This window comes from Amborella trichopoda, chromosome 2 (assembly GCF_054954075.1).
Source record: "Amborella trichopoda isolate Santa Cruz 75 chromosome 2, AtrichopodaSantaCruz75HAP2 v2.0, whole genome shotgun sequence".
Taxonomy (NCBI): Eukaryota; Viridiplantae; Streptophyta; class Magnoliopsida; order Amborellales; family Amborellaceae; genus Amborella; species Amborella trichopoda.
The window spans coordinates 16087573-16105090 of record NC_142337.1 but is presented as its reverse complement, the minus strand read 5'-3'; the positions used below and the strand labels follow the sequence as shown (position 1 = coordinate 16105090).

Here is a 17518-nt window from a genome sequence, read left to right as displayed (position 1 = left end):
AGCGCCCGATGCAGCCGCATTTTAAAACACTGCCTCATGCCTCCAAATCTGTTGATATTTTGTCCTATTTAATTTTACATCTCCCTCCCTATTACTCTGAACTTGGACCTAATCCACCAGGGGTTCACTCGAATTAAGAGTATTCTTATCCTTATAAACTCCAAAGGACTAATCCCTACGGGGTTAAATGGAATTTAGGAACATCTCTGAAATACCTATAGGAAATTGACTTGGTCAAGGGAGTCCAAATTTAGCTCTAAAGGATTTTAAAAAAAAATCAAAACATTAAAGGAAGAATTCTAAGGTTGCAACAAGCAAAGTAAGCCATTGGGAAAAAGATCATAATGGCTGGCACTTGATGGATGAAGCGCTGTCCACTGTGGGCTGCAATTTCATGGCAAGATTGATCTCCAGGGGAAGCATGTTACAAGCAGCATAAAGGTGTCTCAAATGCAAGCATGTGGCTAAGATAAACATGTCTTAGTTTCAGCACAGAACAGCAACACGATGAAGATGAAAGGACGTGAAAAATCAGCATGAAGCTGGAGAAAGAGGCGGTTTACATGGGCCTGCACATGACACAGAGAGTCTCCGCAGAGCACCCATGATTAAGGCAGGTTGATCTCCATCCAATACATAATCTCTGTAGACATAAGAAATCTTCTCAAAGGTGCTTACATGTGGTAAAAAGGGGGGAAAAGATCTTCCTAATGCTGATACAAAATCAAGGTCAAGAAAAGTATCCTCTACAGGCTCCTCGAGGCATATGATAGGAGAAAAGGTTTCTCTATGGGTTGTTGCATGTTTACAATAGAATAAGGCTTCCTCTATGGGTCGAAGATCAAGCAAACATGATATTCAAGGGTTAAAACTAATGAGAAGAAGATCGAAGAGGTTCTAGAGCTGCACAAGTGAAAGAAGATTGAGTTCTTCACGGGATCTCATGTGCGCTTGAAAGAGAAAACCTACAAGTCAATGTCTCACAATGTTCTTGAGTTGATTTCAAGTTTGCGCAGAAGACTTTGCCTAAGCAGGGCCATCATTGATCCATGAGATCCAGTACTGGGTGACCCCAATACCAGGGAGTAACGCTAAGCAACTAAATGTATGTTTTTATTTATTAGTTTCTTTGGTTTTATGCCAGTGTCTGTGAGAACAAGCAGCAAAAAGGTCCCAGTGCATTGTATACTTTTTCGTTTTGTATTTATTGATGTTGTAAAGATGTATTAAAGTTTGGAAGCACCTATAAAGTGGACTTCCAAGTATGAGTAAAAACATTGAATGAAAGTTTTTGAAATTTGAAACTTTGCACACACCACTATAGCTGCTTACAACAACATCAGAGTTAAGGCTAGATTTTAAATCATTAGATTCATTATCCTTAAGGATTGAAGGTATAGTTCTTGGAATATATAACAGTAATCCATTTGATATCCTGAAGCTCCAGCACTCCTACCATGGGACCCAATGGAACAGCTTTCACTGTACACCATTGCTCCAAAGAACTCCCAATGCAGTTGCCAGATTCGGTTCAAAGCTGCCTTTGACTAAGGACACTAAACAAACCAGAATGATAGCAGAGGAGATTTAACAAGCATGACAGGCTCGTTAAATGATGTGTAATTGCTTTTCCACCTGACCAGTCTCCATGTACTCCTCAAGAGCATCCAATCCCACAAAATTTTCAGGGAGCTCTCATCTCTGGGTAATGACATAAATACAATGATTAATGAACCTAGATGCTCCACAGCGTTCACCAATATCACAAGCTACATTATCCACTTGCTAACCATCATGGACCCCTGTCACCTAGGCATCCGTTTAGAAATTAAATCGTGTATGAAGTTCAAAGCCAGATTTTAAGCAACTAATACTCTTCCCTAAAGCTATTATATTCAAAGTTCTGATACAAATTATCCATCAAGTTGATCAGTCTAAAATCTCTAGTCATTCAAAATAATAATTAACAATGTTGATTGACAGTCACTCTGGGAATAGAGTGATTAAAAGTGGCACTGACTTATTGAGTATTATATTTCTGCCATGGAATTCAAGAAAGACATTCAAAAGCCTTCCTTGATGGACTCCCAAGTTCCGAGAATGCTTTTCGGGAATCAGCTCAGACAAGGGAACTTTTGTCTACCCCATTTTTATGATATCCTACTTCAAGCAAGGTCCTTTAAGTCCTGTTGGGTAACTAACATCCATTCTTTCAGATCCAATTCATTTTCTTTCATTATTAGCATCTATCAACCTAATCCTCGGTTCTATCTAAGAAACAGCGCCTTAAAGAATGTATTATTCTTATACTCAATATTACCAAAACATTAGCTCCATACCATGGGCTTTCCTTATGAAATTCTAGAGTTTCTAGACGACATGAAAATCTCTCTTCAGAGGAAAAAATCGGACACCATTCCACAATGATGTTTAATTAAGTGCTCAAACCACATCTACCCGAGTTCTAACGAGGTTGGAATTATCCGTGCTCCAATACTTCAGAATGCTATCAAAGAAAGCCTTTGGGAACTTAATATCCCACTCCAATCTCAATAGAAACGCATTCATGATGGCCACAACCAGGGCAGATTGATTGTTAGTTACCATAAACTGTACCCACCCAGAGATAAGCCAATGAGGCAACCAATCACTCTAGAAATGTCCAAATATCTATCCCTCCTATCATAGCAGAGTGTCGCATAGCACTAAACTCAAGGCCTACACCCACAGGACTTCTTCATTTCCCCTTGTTTCTCCAAGTTCTACCAAAAGAATTCTCTTAGTTACGGCATGCAAGGACCTTAAAATATAGTCATCATACAATAGATATCTTTTCCCAATAATTTCATCTAGATCAAAACCAAGTACCTTCCTACAAAAAACAATCATGCCCCACGACTATGGTAGTGCCCCGAAGAACCCAACTCCCTTGGCACTCCCCAAAGCTCCAGTCATAACAAACCAAAGTTCCTGAAAATCTCATTGTGCGGTTTCTCTCTGATCTGTCGGGATTAGCCTTCCATCAACAACATATCAACTTTGTTATCGCTCTTCTACTCTCTTATATGCATCCTCCTATCGGGAGAATTGAGGTTCCTAATAGTCTCAAAACCAAATGCAGACAACTAACTTATCCAGCCCATCTTAATCATTCTACCCCATCCTTAGTCATGAAGCTGTCTTTTCATTTGTCATCATTGACAGATGACAAGGCCTTCCCATTCCATCTTTTTCTTTCTTTTTTCTTCTAATAAAAGAATATCAAAGCTAAGAAAATAAAAAATGAGTGAAAAACTAAAACTCCAGAGAAGAGATTATTTCTTTGATTGTTTTTTTTAAGAATGATTATTTCTTTTATTGTTATAAACACAAACAAGTAGATCCATTAAAATGGCTGACAATATCATGGATAATGCATTTTTAAGAATGATTATTTCTTTTATTGTTATTAACACAAACAAGTAGATCCATTAAAATGGCTGACAATATCATGGATAATGCATGTTTTTTCTCTCTTTTATACTGTAGCTTTAACATGAAACAAAATTAACATAATCATCCAAATTTAACTCGTATCCTTAAAAACTCGTATCCTTAAAATGTGACAGTTACTTTCAGTGTCCCCTTACTGGATTTTTAGCATTTTCCCTATAGCCTTTTTCTTTTTAATTGTTGCAACCCATCTTTCTGGGGTCAGACATAGAAAGACATGCCCTAACTTCATTCAAGAACATTAAGACTGAATTAATCAATGTTAACTACCATATATAGCTCACCTCCTTGGAAAACATTTTAGACTTCAAATTGCTGCTTCCACCATAAGACTGGAGCCCCTCCATTTCAATGCCAGAGTTCTTCATATCTGTAAGTTCCTTTCGCAATCCCTCATCAGTACAACCAAGTGCATATGCATTCACTCCAGCATTGACGAACTCCTATAAAATCAGGAAGCAAAACAAGGCACTCAGAACAAATATGCTTATATATTAAAGCAACCCACCATTGAGAGAAGAAAACTAAAGCTATCAAAAAAATAACAACAACACTGAGTACTGAACATACTCTTAGATTATCTGAACCTCCACGCTCAATTACATCTCTATACCGCCGAAACAAGCTGACAGCAATATTACGTGATGAGCGGTATTCATCATCCATTGAAGCATACACTTGCCAACTGTGCTGCTAAATGGACAAACTGAATATAGTAAATTACCGCCGACGTTGATTAAGATTTCTAGATTATAATCAATAAGAAAATTAACAAAAAGAGTTATTAAAAACACCACGATCCTCTACAAGGAATAGCAAAGTTTGGGATCAAATCCTAAAATAACCGCATTTATGCAGCTAGCATACCCATATCAATACATATGGTATCCATTGCCATATTTAGGCATCTTACCTCAGATGCACACCTGAAATTTTATCAATCTCTTAAACTTCAATTCCAAAAGAAAATTGCATGAGGAAGAGCATTCACACTCCTACTGAACGCCAATACACCCACAATAACTAACTCACTGTGAGTAGGATGACATTTCGAATGATGCAAAACCTCGGCCACAGCAAAAAATAATGAAATACTACTACTTCTATGTAGGGAAAGTGAACGAAAATTGTGTACCCTCCATCTCATCGAATCCTTGGCTCTAAGATTGGAAACGCTTGGTGGACCAAAATGCTTGAATTCACAATAGACATTCTCAAACCTCATGGGATTTGACAGTCCATAATTAACCAATCTAACATTAAAAATCTTCACCGAAGTGCTCCTGCCATCATTTGCTTGCAACAAGCTGATTGGACTTGAGGCATATAGTGCCAGCATATTTGCACCATAGCCCCCAGCACAATCAGATTTTTCTGGAATGCATCTTCAAACTAATGAGAACCTGTTGCCTTCCAAAATACAGAAAAATGCATTAGCACATATCATACATACAATACCATATGAACTAATATAATAAGAGCATCCTGCTTATGCAGGAAAAAATTAATAAGTTTCATTCTTGAAAACAACAACAAATAACCAATATGTTTGGTACTTGATGGAGAAAGAGATGGATGGGGGGTACAAGAATATCCAGAACTGATGCAAATATTTTCATTATACAGGACTGACTTGAAGAGATAACCAAGTTTTTGTGTCGTGCTCCTCAATTTTTTTGCATGAGAAGTACAGCAGCAAGGGCCTGAGTATATCTTTGCTTGAAATTGTTTTGCAGATCGTGATTTTCCAAAATTTTGAAGAAATTAAAATAGTCCAAATTCTAGAGTTGGTTAAATATGGGTCGACTTTCTAATAAATACTAAGCACATAACAAGAAAATGCATCATTAATGAAAATGATGAGCAAGCACATAATAAGGAAGTGCATCAAGTATGAAAACCTCGGGCTAAAGACAAATCCCAGCTAAATTACCAAAACATTGGATCATCATTTGTCCTTAACTTTTCCACATGCACATTTTTTTGTGATTGAATCATTCGAAGTTTCCAAATTGAAAACATATATCATATAATCTACATCAATTGAATAATAGTCAATATGTTACTCTAAGATTGTATCCATCTCCATGACAAGAATCCATCAGTACAACACAGAATCTAAGGTTTTTAGTGGTATGTTAAATGCAAAATGAACATGATTAAGTTCTTCCTTTATGCATACAAATGTATTTAGTCGTGCAGTTCTTGGTTTGAACAGTACCATCCAAAGTAGCTTCCCCCAAGGCATACAGGCAACACAAGAAATTTGGACATAACAAGCAGGTCCAACTCAGTTGTAGTCAAGGCTGAACATCATCCAGCAAGGCTAGGTCACTGACCACAAAAGGAAGAAGAACCACATCCTGCGGTCTGGAATAGGGTGAACCATGAAGGCTTATTTTCAAAAACTTCGATGGTGGAATCGTTAAGGCAAAGTAGAGCAGGACACAAATTCCAACCTCTCCACCAAGCATCCAAAGCTCCGCTATAAAGAAAATGCATAACAAAGGACTAATAATATGTTAATCTCATTGTGACACTCCAAAAATCCTGCTTGTCTTAATTTTTGGCCATGCTCATAACTCCTGAGCAGAAGACATGGTGTATAATTTGTCAAGAGAAACCGCACCATGCCACGTGATTCAATACAACTATCTAGACATGAGAAAAAAAACTAAAAAAAAAAATGCAAAACTACTTTGAACTGAGCTCCCTTCGTTGAGCAACCTTGGATGGCATGTGGACGGTTATAATACAATAAGACGTAAGCGACGAGGTGGTTCAACCTAAGAATCTTCCAACAACAGGCATGAATTTGCAAACTACAGCCATGTCACCACGTGGTAATGAGACCTAAGCTCAGTATAATTCATTTCTCGCTTAAACTTCTCAAATTGAAAAACTTAATAGACAAGGTACTATTGGAGATATGGTGAACTGAAACTTGGTACTATTGGAGATATGGAAAAATGATCTAAAAGGATCACCAGGAGAAGAAACATCGAAGTTGATAACCAATAGCAGCAGTAAAATCACATAAAAATTACTGTAACAAATAAATAGTGAAATAATCAAGGAAAATCCACGTGTATAGGCGAGAGCTTTAGAAAATTGAGCTGACTTTTCAAATCCCTAAGCATTTTAGCATCTTGTTCCCCACCTCTTTAACCAATGTATATGCCATGGCTGACAGGTTCAGGGACTCATGAACGTATCTCCAGTACCATAAAAAGAAAAAGAACGAGGAGCTTCCCGGTTAAAAGGAAAATCATTCTATAACAACCCATGAAAGACAAACAAAACAAATAATTGGGAATAAAAAGAACTCGTCTATCTGTAGAGGTTCCTTTCAGAAGGATAAATCATTTTATAAGAACCCCTGAAGGAGAAACAAAACAAAAATGAGAAGCCAAAAAAAATCTCCTATATGAAAAGAATTAAGGTATTTTGCAGTGTAATTAAGCATGAATAGACCGAATTTCAGCATCGCGAAGTTCTCTTCATATGGAGAAAGAATTTGATAAGAACCCATAAATGAAAACAATGAAAATAACTGAAAACAAGAAAAAGAAGGGCATTTCAGAGGGCACATATACGGTGTGAACTAATGTACCGAACGTTCTTGGATTAGGAAAAGAAAGAAGAGAGTACCAAAATGGATTATCATTCTTGGTTTAGTAGAGATAACAAAAGGCACATTTTAAAGATTAATGAAGATAAAGGAAAATAATTTTATAGAAGAAGACCACATAACCAACCAGGTTCATATGAACTCTTCAGTTGCAGGCGACTATTTAATTGTACCAAAGAATACAACATCCTTTTCCTGCACACTCCACCATTTGAACTCGGGAACCAAAAGAAGTACGAATAAGAGAAGGGAGAAGTTTATATAGAGCCGAGGCTCTAAACAATCAAATTAGATCTCACCTCAAAAATTTTACTAAAGAGGTTGTTTTAATGCCAAAATATCGTCAAATTAATCATCTCAATATCAAAATGCAAAAAGATGCCAAACAAAACTAGATTTCAAGGTTAAAAAATATTGCATCTTCTAATGTATTTTTGGATAGTCAATTTTTAAGATTTTCAAATTTTTATGGATCTACTTCATCTACACGTTTTTTTTAAACTTTCAATTTTATAATTAAATATGAAAACATATTTTAAGGCTATAACAAAGATTTCCAACATTGAAATCATATTTCTCAATATCATTTGAAGACGTGCTTTACTTTAATTGTTTAAAGCCTCGGCCCCATACAAACCGCACCCTTGCTACCGCTCAATTACCACACCAGAGAGCCGCCCCTCATTTTTCAGAAAAATGTGAACCATTTATGAATTTTTAAAAGGATGCAGTTAGCATGTGGCCAAGCCAGCACATATAGAAATATGGGCCCTTTAAGAAATTTATTTTTAAAATAGATTTCAATTCTAATTTTTAGAGAATATAGAAGCTTTAACATGAAGATTATGAATATGAATATGAATAAATAAATAAATTTTAAAAACTAAAAATAATAATTCTATTAAGAAAACATTTGCACTATTAGTTTCAATTGTTTATAGATGGATGCTTTATACCTTTGGACCACGTATGGTACAAATGCAGTCCAGCTCAGCCCGCATGAAACAATTGTTCTTTTGAAAAAAAAAAATATAGAATAAGCTCATTTACCTTTGGTACAAGGGGGCCACATTTATCTTACGTGTGAAATTGGGTGGGTGCAATTATTCCATTGACCGAGCTCAAACTTCAAAAGAAATTGTCTCAAAAATATACATAGAGCCATTTGAAATGCTTAATATTTAAAATAATTTTATGAGAAATAAATAATTGCATTTGCGTTCCTCGACAAATGTAAGGTGGTAGAGAAAAGATATAAAAAGGACTTCTTATTCCCACGGGAGCATATACTATCCATCTACTCCCTTAGGCAAAACTTACAATGAATATCTTTTAGATCTCAAATTTTAGGGATGTGATATTTAGAAACCTACAATCAACCTCAATGAAAAACAAAAAAAAAAAAATTTGGAGTCGCACTCTCAATGTGCCTAAAAAGTAAAGGGAAAGATTTCTATGTAGCATAGAAGTTCTATCCTCCCCTTACCATTCAGCCGTCCAATTTTGATCAAGAGAGCCACCCACCGTTTGATCTTAGATCCGACGTCTCAAAGTATTTTATTGTTAGTTTTTTTATACAAATTGTATGAATATGAAATTTCGTACGTGTCATCTTCTCATTGAGGCGCACTTATAAAAATATTAAAAATAATTTTTCGATAAAATATAATGATCAAAATACCCCTTGAAACTTTTAGGGGTATTTTGATCATTTTATTTTATTGAAAATATGTTTTTTATATTTTTTGCTAGTGCGAGTTTAATAGAGGAATGGACTCCAAATTTTGGTGTCAAAATAGTTTATTGAAAAAAAATTAAAAATAAAATAATGTAGAGACGTAACATTGTGATTGGGGCAATCTAATTCAGAATGAACGGTTGGATAAATGGGAGGATAGAACTTCTATGCTACATGGTAAGAATATAAAGCTTGCCCAAAAGTGAAAACAAATAGCATCCCAAGATTGCACCAAAGCCATCCAATTTTTAGAGGGAACCATGTAGATATTCAAAAATTCAAAATCCAATATTTTAATTTGGAAATAATCATCTACATATAATTAGATTGCAAACCAAAACTTCCACAAAAAAAGAGAAAAAAATCCCTTACAAGTGTTTTTCCGGAGGGAATAAATATATAGTATGCTCTAGGGGGAGCATATACACTCTCCTAAAACACCTTTCGTGAAAAAATTATATTTTGCAAATTTATTTGTTTCTATATATAACGATCACTAGGGATGACGAGCCCCTACCCCCAGTTTATCTCTTCAGATAAAAACTGTAAGTTTTAATTTTTGAAATTGATTTGTTTATGCATATTAACCTTTTTTTTTTTTTTTTGATAATTCAAACTATAAGTTTTAATTTTTGAAATTTATTTGTATCTACATATTAACCATTTCTTTTTTTTTGGTAATTCAATGGGGATGACGAGCCCCTACCCATTTTTTAAAATGGTTAGTGGTTTTTTAATGCGTTCGGTGAGAATGGAAACCTAGACTTTAGCCGGGGCACAAGTGGTGTTACCACCACGACTCAACCCCTTTCTCAATAATATTTTAAATATAGTGCATATTAACGATCTCAATGTTATATATTATACTTATCTAAAAATTAGGTCTAAAATTCATCTGAAAAATGGATCTTGAAAAGGGGAACAAAACTACACGTGAGTACTTGTAAAAACGTTTTCCTTTTATCTATTTGCTGCTATTCCAACTCATGAATTTGACCATATTTTGATGAGTAATTTTAGATTAACTCAAAAAATATGCATAGAATGTTAGATAGTTGATCGCTCATAAAATTTGAGAGATATGTTCATGGTCACATTTTTTGACCCAAAAATTTGGGGCAAATATCTTATAATCGTAATTAGTCATCCCATTAGTCATCCCACAAGGATTATGTTATTTCGAGGCTCGTCACGGTCCAATCAATGGGTTTGGATGGTGATGAAAAGAGTGGACAAAAAATGACATCATACCACAGCGATTAGCCTTGTGATCATATATCATTTGGGCTCGTCACTCGTGATTATATGTCTGATGTGGCCTTGAGGATTTATAGTGTGGGAGCCCAAGAGTTCATGGTGGTCTTAACAATGCTAAGGCAAACCTTAGTAGCAAAAGAAATGATTTCATGCAACGGTTCTATAGTAATATAATGTGACTTTCAATCTATTGTTGCCGTTTACATTAGGTCATTCTCCTGTATGACCACTTGTAGAAAAATTACATGTCACTATTTTTTACCTGTATGTAGGGCCGGGATAGTTTTAATATAGCAGTAAATTAGCTTCTCATTATCTCATGTTGGTTAGACAGTGTAACATATTGAGTGTTTGTTTGTCTATAAATTATATTAACATGAAATTTTAAACATGTGCTCTTTCTTTAAGGGTACAGACTCAGACAAAAAAAAGGCATGAATGCTTGATCGCAACAATGGGAATTAAAGGTTCAAAAATGCTATTTGACCTGAGTCACGGATCAAATCCTTTTTGATATATGCTCTTCGCTATTCCTATGTAGTAATAGACATCAGATTCTATCATTTCATCATGCTACTTGTGTTAATGTCCTTCTCTTGGTATAGTGGAAATGGCATTCATTGCTTATAGCTCCATCCCAGCGGCACTGTTTGGCTGATGGCAGTTGCTTATCTTTTGAGCCAATCTCTTTTCTCGGAGGCTTGCAGTTACAATTGTGTAGTATGACAGCCCGGAGAGTGGTCATTCCTATTCAATCCTTTCAAGATCCGCTCCCGAGAGATGGTCTCTATGGGTACGATAATTCGGGCTATCGTGCTCTCTATGGCTTTGTGCGAGTCGTATTTTTTATAGTAAAGTTATCAAAATACCAATAACTTCAGGGGCATATTAATTTATTAGAAACTTTTTTTTTATTGGGTGAGCCTCGACAAGAAGTTAGCATGTCAAGATAATTTATAGAAAAGTCAAAAAAGAAAATTGTGGTAGTATTACTGAAGCTATCCTAAATTTTCGTTTGGATCAGAAGGCTGAGAGGAAAAAGATACATAATTTGCATGCAGAAGGTTACCTTTGTATTATTGCTAGCTCAATATCCATCTACTTGAATTGTTCATTAAAGCTAATGCAACCATTTTAATATTTTTTAATGAATTATTTGTATGGATTCGTTTCGTGACCATTTTTAGGCCAAATTCATCAACAGAACATGCCAAGAAGAAATCCAAAAAAAGAAAGCAGGTGAGTTTTACTTGTGATAGATGTAAGGTGAACATCTAAAATTTATTAAAAGATGTAGTTCTGGTCTCGAAAACCATATTACACCTTTAAAATCTATTTATATTCCTAATGATGAAATTTAATTTTTTCAGAAAATGTATTGATCAAGTAGACCTATAAGCACTTGATTCTGAAAAATACATGGTCTAGATAACTTATCAAAAGATGTATTATTTTTAAGATTTGAAATTCTTTTATTCTTTTCTATTCATTCATGCCGAGGTCGCTATGATCAATTAGAGGGTCGCCCAACTTCGGAACACTCTTTCCTAGATGGATTTTGTTGGTGCACTTTACTTTTATAATATAACGTTGATACCTTACATACACTTTTTCTTCGAAATATATAAACAAGAAAAATTTACATATGAACTATGTTAAATATATGGAATCACCATTTGGTCTATGTTATGAAAAACTTAATGGAAAGGCCTTTCTTTTTTTGTTTTTTGTTTTTCCCACCCTTAGTTTAAAATTGCGAACATCGAACCTCTTTATTTTTTATTTTTTGAACCTCTTTATTTCTTATCTTTTGGCATTTGCGAACATCGAACCTCTTTATTTTTTATTTTTTGAACCTCTTTATTTCTTATCTTTTGGCATTTGTAGGGTAGTACAAGGGATAAGATAACAGACTGCTCCATTTATAGGGCAGTTCAATAGCGGCAACATCAAACTTCAAATTAAATATTGATGGGGCTTCATTGCATAATCCAGGTAGAGTCGGTTGGGGTGGTGCTATTAGAGATTGTGATGGTGCTTTTATTACAGGTTTTTTGAAACCTTTTGGAATCGCTTCAAATAAATATGCGGAATTATTGCTATTGAAGAAGGCTTGATCCTTGTTGACCAGTCACAGTGTTTTCCCCTTCAGATTGAAAGTGATTCAGCCTTGTTTGTTAATGTTAATAATGGATGGTGTCAATCTCTTTGGAAGTTACATACAATTTCAGCAAATTGCAAACAACATCTCTTAAATCATGTGTGGTTCATCACTCATATTTTTTGTGAAGTCAACATGGTGGTTAATGTTCTTGCAAAGAGAGCCACTGTTTGGCGCTCTCGTCCCCCGGATTGTATTTCCCTTGCTTTACTTCATGATTTATCACAGGTGCCCTATTCATAGGTTGTTACAAAATGAGTTGTAGTCTTCATTTAATTTTTTATTAATGAAAAATAGATAGGAGGCTTTCTTCCCTACTGACTTACCCAAAAATAATAATAAAATTAATAATAACAATAACAATAACAATAACAATAACAACAACAACAACAACAATAATAATAATAATAAAGCGTTATTGAATAACACAAAACCAACTGGGAAAGAGAACAAGTTATGGTCATTACAGGGTTTGACTCAGAGTTGATAATCCTTATGATAATGTATTTTTAGAGGGAAACAGACAAGGAAAACTACATAAAGTTGAGAGAATTTGAAACCTCACAATGATAAAACCACGTTTCTCTAAATTTTGTTTCATCCAAGTATGGCATTCACATAACTGGTTTTATCAATTTGACTATTACCAGAGAGCACTTCGGACCTTCAAAGTCCTAATTCAAGAATTTTGTTGTCACTTTAGACCTTCCCGGTCTTGTAAATCCAAATCCTCCATGAGAAATGCATTCTTAATATATTTATACTCCAAATAGGGGTGGCAACGGTCAAACCCAACTCAAAACTTTTATATATATATATATATATATATATATATATATATATATATAGAGGAAATCTATATATTGGAAATCTTGAGAAATGTGGTTTCAATATTGAGAAATCTTTGTGATAGCCTTAAAATATATTTTTATATTTAATTATAAAATTTAAATCTTCAAAAATAGTGTAGATCGAGCAGATCTATGAACACTTGAAAATCTTGAAAATTAACGGTCCAAAAATGGGTTACAAGAAGCACTATTTCCAAAACTTGAAATCCATTTTTTTCTTATATCCATGCATCTTGATGTCGAGATGATCAACTTAAAGATATTTGAGCATCAAAACAACCTCTTCTAGTAAAATTTTTGTGGTAGGCTCCAATTTGATTTACATATAAAAAATACATTCACATCAATTTATTTTCTTATGTATTTGTTTATTTATTTGGTGTGAGTTTGTTTCTTAAGTCTTATTTGGGACTGAGGTTGAGATCACGATTTTGTCATTTTTACTAACTTGGTTTCTATTTGAAAAGGTGTCGAGTGTCTTTTGCATGAGTTTGACAAAAATGCTGAGATTCTTTCAAACAAGGCCAATGCCTTAACATACAAAAAAAAGAAAAAAGAAAAAAGGAAGGCCAATGCCTTAACATACAGAAAAAAAAAGGAAGGCCAATGCCTTTACCATGATTTTGAGTTATATGCATTTAGTGTGAGTGTGCATCCTCCTTATATTCCAGCTTTTAATACTAAGTTGCATCTCAATGAATAAACGTTCATGAGAAATAGAAGCAAGAATTAGGGAGAAAATTTTATCCATCCTAACTTTGGGACATTGGAGGAGACTGACTTTAGAGGTAAAACTTCTTACAATTTTTTTTTTTTTTGGGTAAACTTAGATAATTTTTTCAACTTTCAGTTGTCAATTTTTTTTTTTGGTAAAATTAGATAATCTCTTCAACTAGTTGTAAAATTGGATATTGAAGTCTATATAGCGTTGTAACCTTGTACTATAGAATTAGGATGCATCTCAAAAATCCAATAGAAAAGAGTGTTCCGAGGTTGAAAAGCCTTTTAATTGATCATCTTGACTTCAAGACGTATGATATAAAGAAAAATAATTTCAAGTCTTTAAAATAGTTAACAAATTATCTAAACCCTCTATTTACAAGATTTTGAAGTATTATTCTAATATTATTATAAGGGTTGAACATAAATTTTTAAACTATCGCAAGATTTTCGACAACAAAACTACATCTTCCAACAAATTTAGAGGTGTGCCTTAATTCTACAGTATAAGGTGGGTACCTTATATAAACCTCACCCTTTAAAAAAAGACACTGTTTCGATGATTCAGACGCCTCATCCATTTACAATGAGTCCTCCCAGCAAAATTCACCTCTATTCATCTTGGAGGTGAATTTTGGATCAAAAAATGCACGAGGTGAAAATCTCCATCGTCAACATGAATATAAAAAAAACATTTTTCAAAATTAAAATAATATGGATTTTTTGTACCATTTGTTTAGGATCATCATTTTTCCACACCCAATATGATGTAACCATTTATTGATTTGGTATTGTGATTTGATATTTAGAGCGACAAGGGATAAAACCCATATAATTATTTTGTCATTTGGTATTGTGGTTGCTATTTACAGCAACAAGTTATAAAACACAACCATTCATACCCTATGAAATTAGATTTGAAGGACCAATTTATCAAATCAGCTTTGAGACCAATTATTTTTTAATTTCTTCAGATGGAGTTCCTCTTGTATCTTAAAAAGTAAAAAAAGATTTATAGAAATTATAAACAATGTTCTTTCAAAACAAAATCATTTTAAATATTTTGATTTTTGAAAATATCAATAACATGTTCAAAATAACATGTGTAGAAAACCTTCGTTTTTTTTATCTGTACCGCATCGTATTGAATCCAACACATTCTGACTCTGGTAATTGAAATCAACATACAAAAATGCAAAATTGGAACATAAGGATGTGTTTCCATATTCTAACCCTTTCAAGCAGTCTTAAAGGGAAATTTTTTAAAGCAGTTTTTGGCTCCACTATAAATGAGGGTAATTTTTTAAAGCAGTTTTGGCTCTAAATAAGAGTAATTGTAAAAACTAAGCAATCTTCAATATAAGGGTTTAATCTCCAACCAACCTTCTGGTTGGGATCACTTCTCTATAGTCATCTTCTTTATAGATGGTAACTTTACTTCTCGACTACGTAGGAGATTCTGGTAGACATTTTTTATAATTATATCTCAAATCCATTTTTATGGGATTGGTTTTTATTAATTATTTACTTGGCGGTATTTATCATTACTTAATTTTCTATTTATTAGGAGTTGTTTTTTTGTATGGGATTGGTTTCTATTAATTTGGATTTGGGATTTATCTTTAACCAATTTTTTTGGATTTTTAGGATAAAGTTAACCAATTTTCTATTTAATAAGAGTTGTTTTTTGGTTAAAGTTATAAAAGTAATCGAAGATTCCATAAAAATAGTGTACTTTCTTATCGTAACATTAATATCCAATATTTTTATTCATCAATAAAGTAAATCCCAGCGAAGATATTTAATTTTCTTAGTACATTTATCGCAAACTACAATAACATGTATAGGTACTGAATTATAAGAAGAGAAAGACGAGAGAAGATATGAAGTCTACTAGAATGAGAAGTCATCAATACATCTGCCAGCGGTATATCTATCCTAAACTGCACTAGCATATAGAGAATTTATTAAAATATATTAAGTAGATATATTAGATCTGAAAGGAGAAAGATAAGAGAAGATATATAATAGAGAACGAGGAGACAAGATTAATATAGTAGGTCTGAGAGAAAAGACAAAAATAAGAAAAGAGAAGATCAATGTATTAGATCTAAGAGGAGAGAAGAGAATATCCAATTAATGTAAAGTAATGAGTATATATTTCAGTGTATGTACTATTTTTTGGGGTTTTGTTTAATCTAAAGTTGGTTTGCTTGTGTAGAGAGAAAATATTCACAAATAAAAAGAGAGAACGTTGAGTTATTTTATAAAGAGAGAAAATTGTAGAGAGATACATTGTAAGAGACTGGGTTTCTTCTCTGGTTCTCTCTTGATGAGTTTATAATAGTTTGTTCTCTGATCAATTAATGGAAAAACATTGATCATCTTCACCCATGGACATAGCCATATTTATATGAACCATATAGAATTTAGTTTTCTTTGTTATTCTTTTCCAATTTTAATTTTCTTGTTTGTTGCTTTGGCTGTACTTTTCTCGTACTTTTTGTCAAAAATCATCCCTTCGAGTTTAGAGCTTATGCGTATAACATGCATCACCCTATGTCCATAACCCATCATCCCATCGAGTTTAGAGCATCAACATGCATTACCCTATATTTGTAACCTAGCTTCTCTTAGTATCTAGAAGCATGTGACCCAGCTTCTCACCTGGGAGTTAGTATCTAGAAGTTTAAAAGCTAATATCTGCAACCTGACTTGTCTTAGTATCTAGAAGCATGTGACCCAGCCTCTCACCTGGGAGTTAGTATCTAGAAGCCGAAAAGCTAATATGATAGATATTAATCCAAATTCCCACGTAATTGGGATTTTATATCTAATATCTTTCCCACTTGGTAGGCTATATAAAATTCATAGTTTGTATAAATTGTAAAGAGACTCAAACTCAGTGTCGATTAATATGAATGTACAGCCTTGTCTTTTATAAAAAAATTAAATATGACAATAATAGAAATTAAATCATAAATACCCATATTATACTCAGACTTACCATAAAATACAAGATATGGTACCTACCATTTTCATTTATATTGATCACATATGCACCTCACATATTAACTGGATATACAATATATACTTTCATTTCATACTCCCCCTCAAACTCAAGTTGCTATGAGAGAGAGTAGTTCATACCTTAGAAATAAAGCAGGAACAGAAGAAGCTTGAGCCGCTGCAAATTAGCGATCCTCAGAAACTGACGCCTCGCGCAGTCTCGCATAACAATAAATCAACAGGCCTCCAAAACAGACAAGATTGAGTAATGAAAAAAACTTGATCATCACACAGGATGGAGTAACGAAAAACTCAATCATCCAATAGGATTGAGTAATGGAAAACTCAATCATTAAACAAGATCGAGAAGCTGAAAACTTGATCATCAACCACGATTGAGAAAATCATCAAACAAGGGGCACTTCGAAGAGCCAATAGAAATCAACAGCGGATCAATAAGCACAATTGAAGCTTAGACTCGGAGTTGAGAACAATAAGATCCAAAACAGATCTAAGACTCGAAACACGACTCGGCTAAAAGACAGATCAAATAATCGAAACAGGACTCCGCGGAGAGACCGATCAGATAATCGAAACATGAATCGACAAGAGGTTTTGCAGATGGTGCAGATCGATCGATTTCAAAGGCCAATTTCAGA

At 34.0% G+C, this 17518-nt stretch overlaps 1 protein-coding gene and 1 long non-coding RNA gene across 7 annotated transcripts in view; one reads left to right on the top strand and one right to left on the bottom strand.

Moving 5' to 3' along the window:
- Nucleotides 1-4848, bottom strand: part of LOC18445774 (orotidine 5'-phosphate decarboxylase) — a 39904-nt gene extending 35056 nt beyond the window's left edge. For 3 of the 6 annotated variants that reach the window (XR_016049310.1, XM_020674482.2, XM_088858181.1), the window contains exons 1-3: nucleotides 4628-4848; nucleotides 4063-4185; nucleotides 3777-3935 (exon numbers count right to left, since the gene is read on the bottom strand). Coding sequence is in view for 4 of the 6 variants with exons in the window: in XM_020674482.2 (XP_020530141.1) it covers nucleotides 3777-3935; nucleotides 4063-4185; nucleotides 4628-4831 (486 nt within the window). In the remaining 2 variants the exon portion in view is untranslated. The remainder of the gene's footprint in view (nucleotides 1-3776; nucleotides 3936-4062; nucleotides 4186-4627) is intronic. The other 3 variants (XR_016049311.1, XM_011629324.3, XM_088858183.1) reach the window with 1 other exon arrangement.
- Nucleotides 4849-13835: 8987 nt separating this feature from the next.
- LOC148783129 (uncharacterized) lies at nucleotides 13836-16130 on the top strand. The gene is made up of 2 exons (XR_016049309.1): nucleotides 13836-13918; nucleotides 15698-16130. It is a non-coding gene; the product is annotated as an uncharacterized LOC148783129 (long non-coding RNA).
- The last annotated feature ends 1388 nt before the right edge of the window (nucleotides 16131-17518 follow it).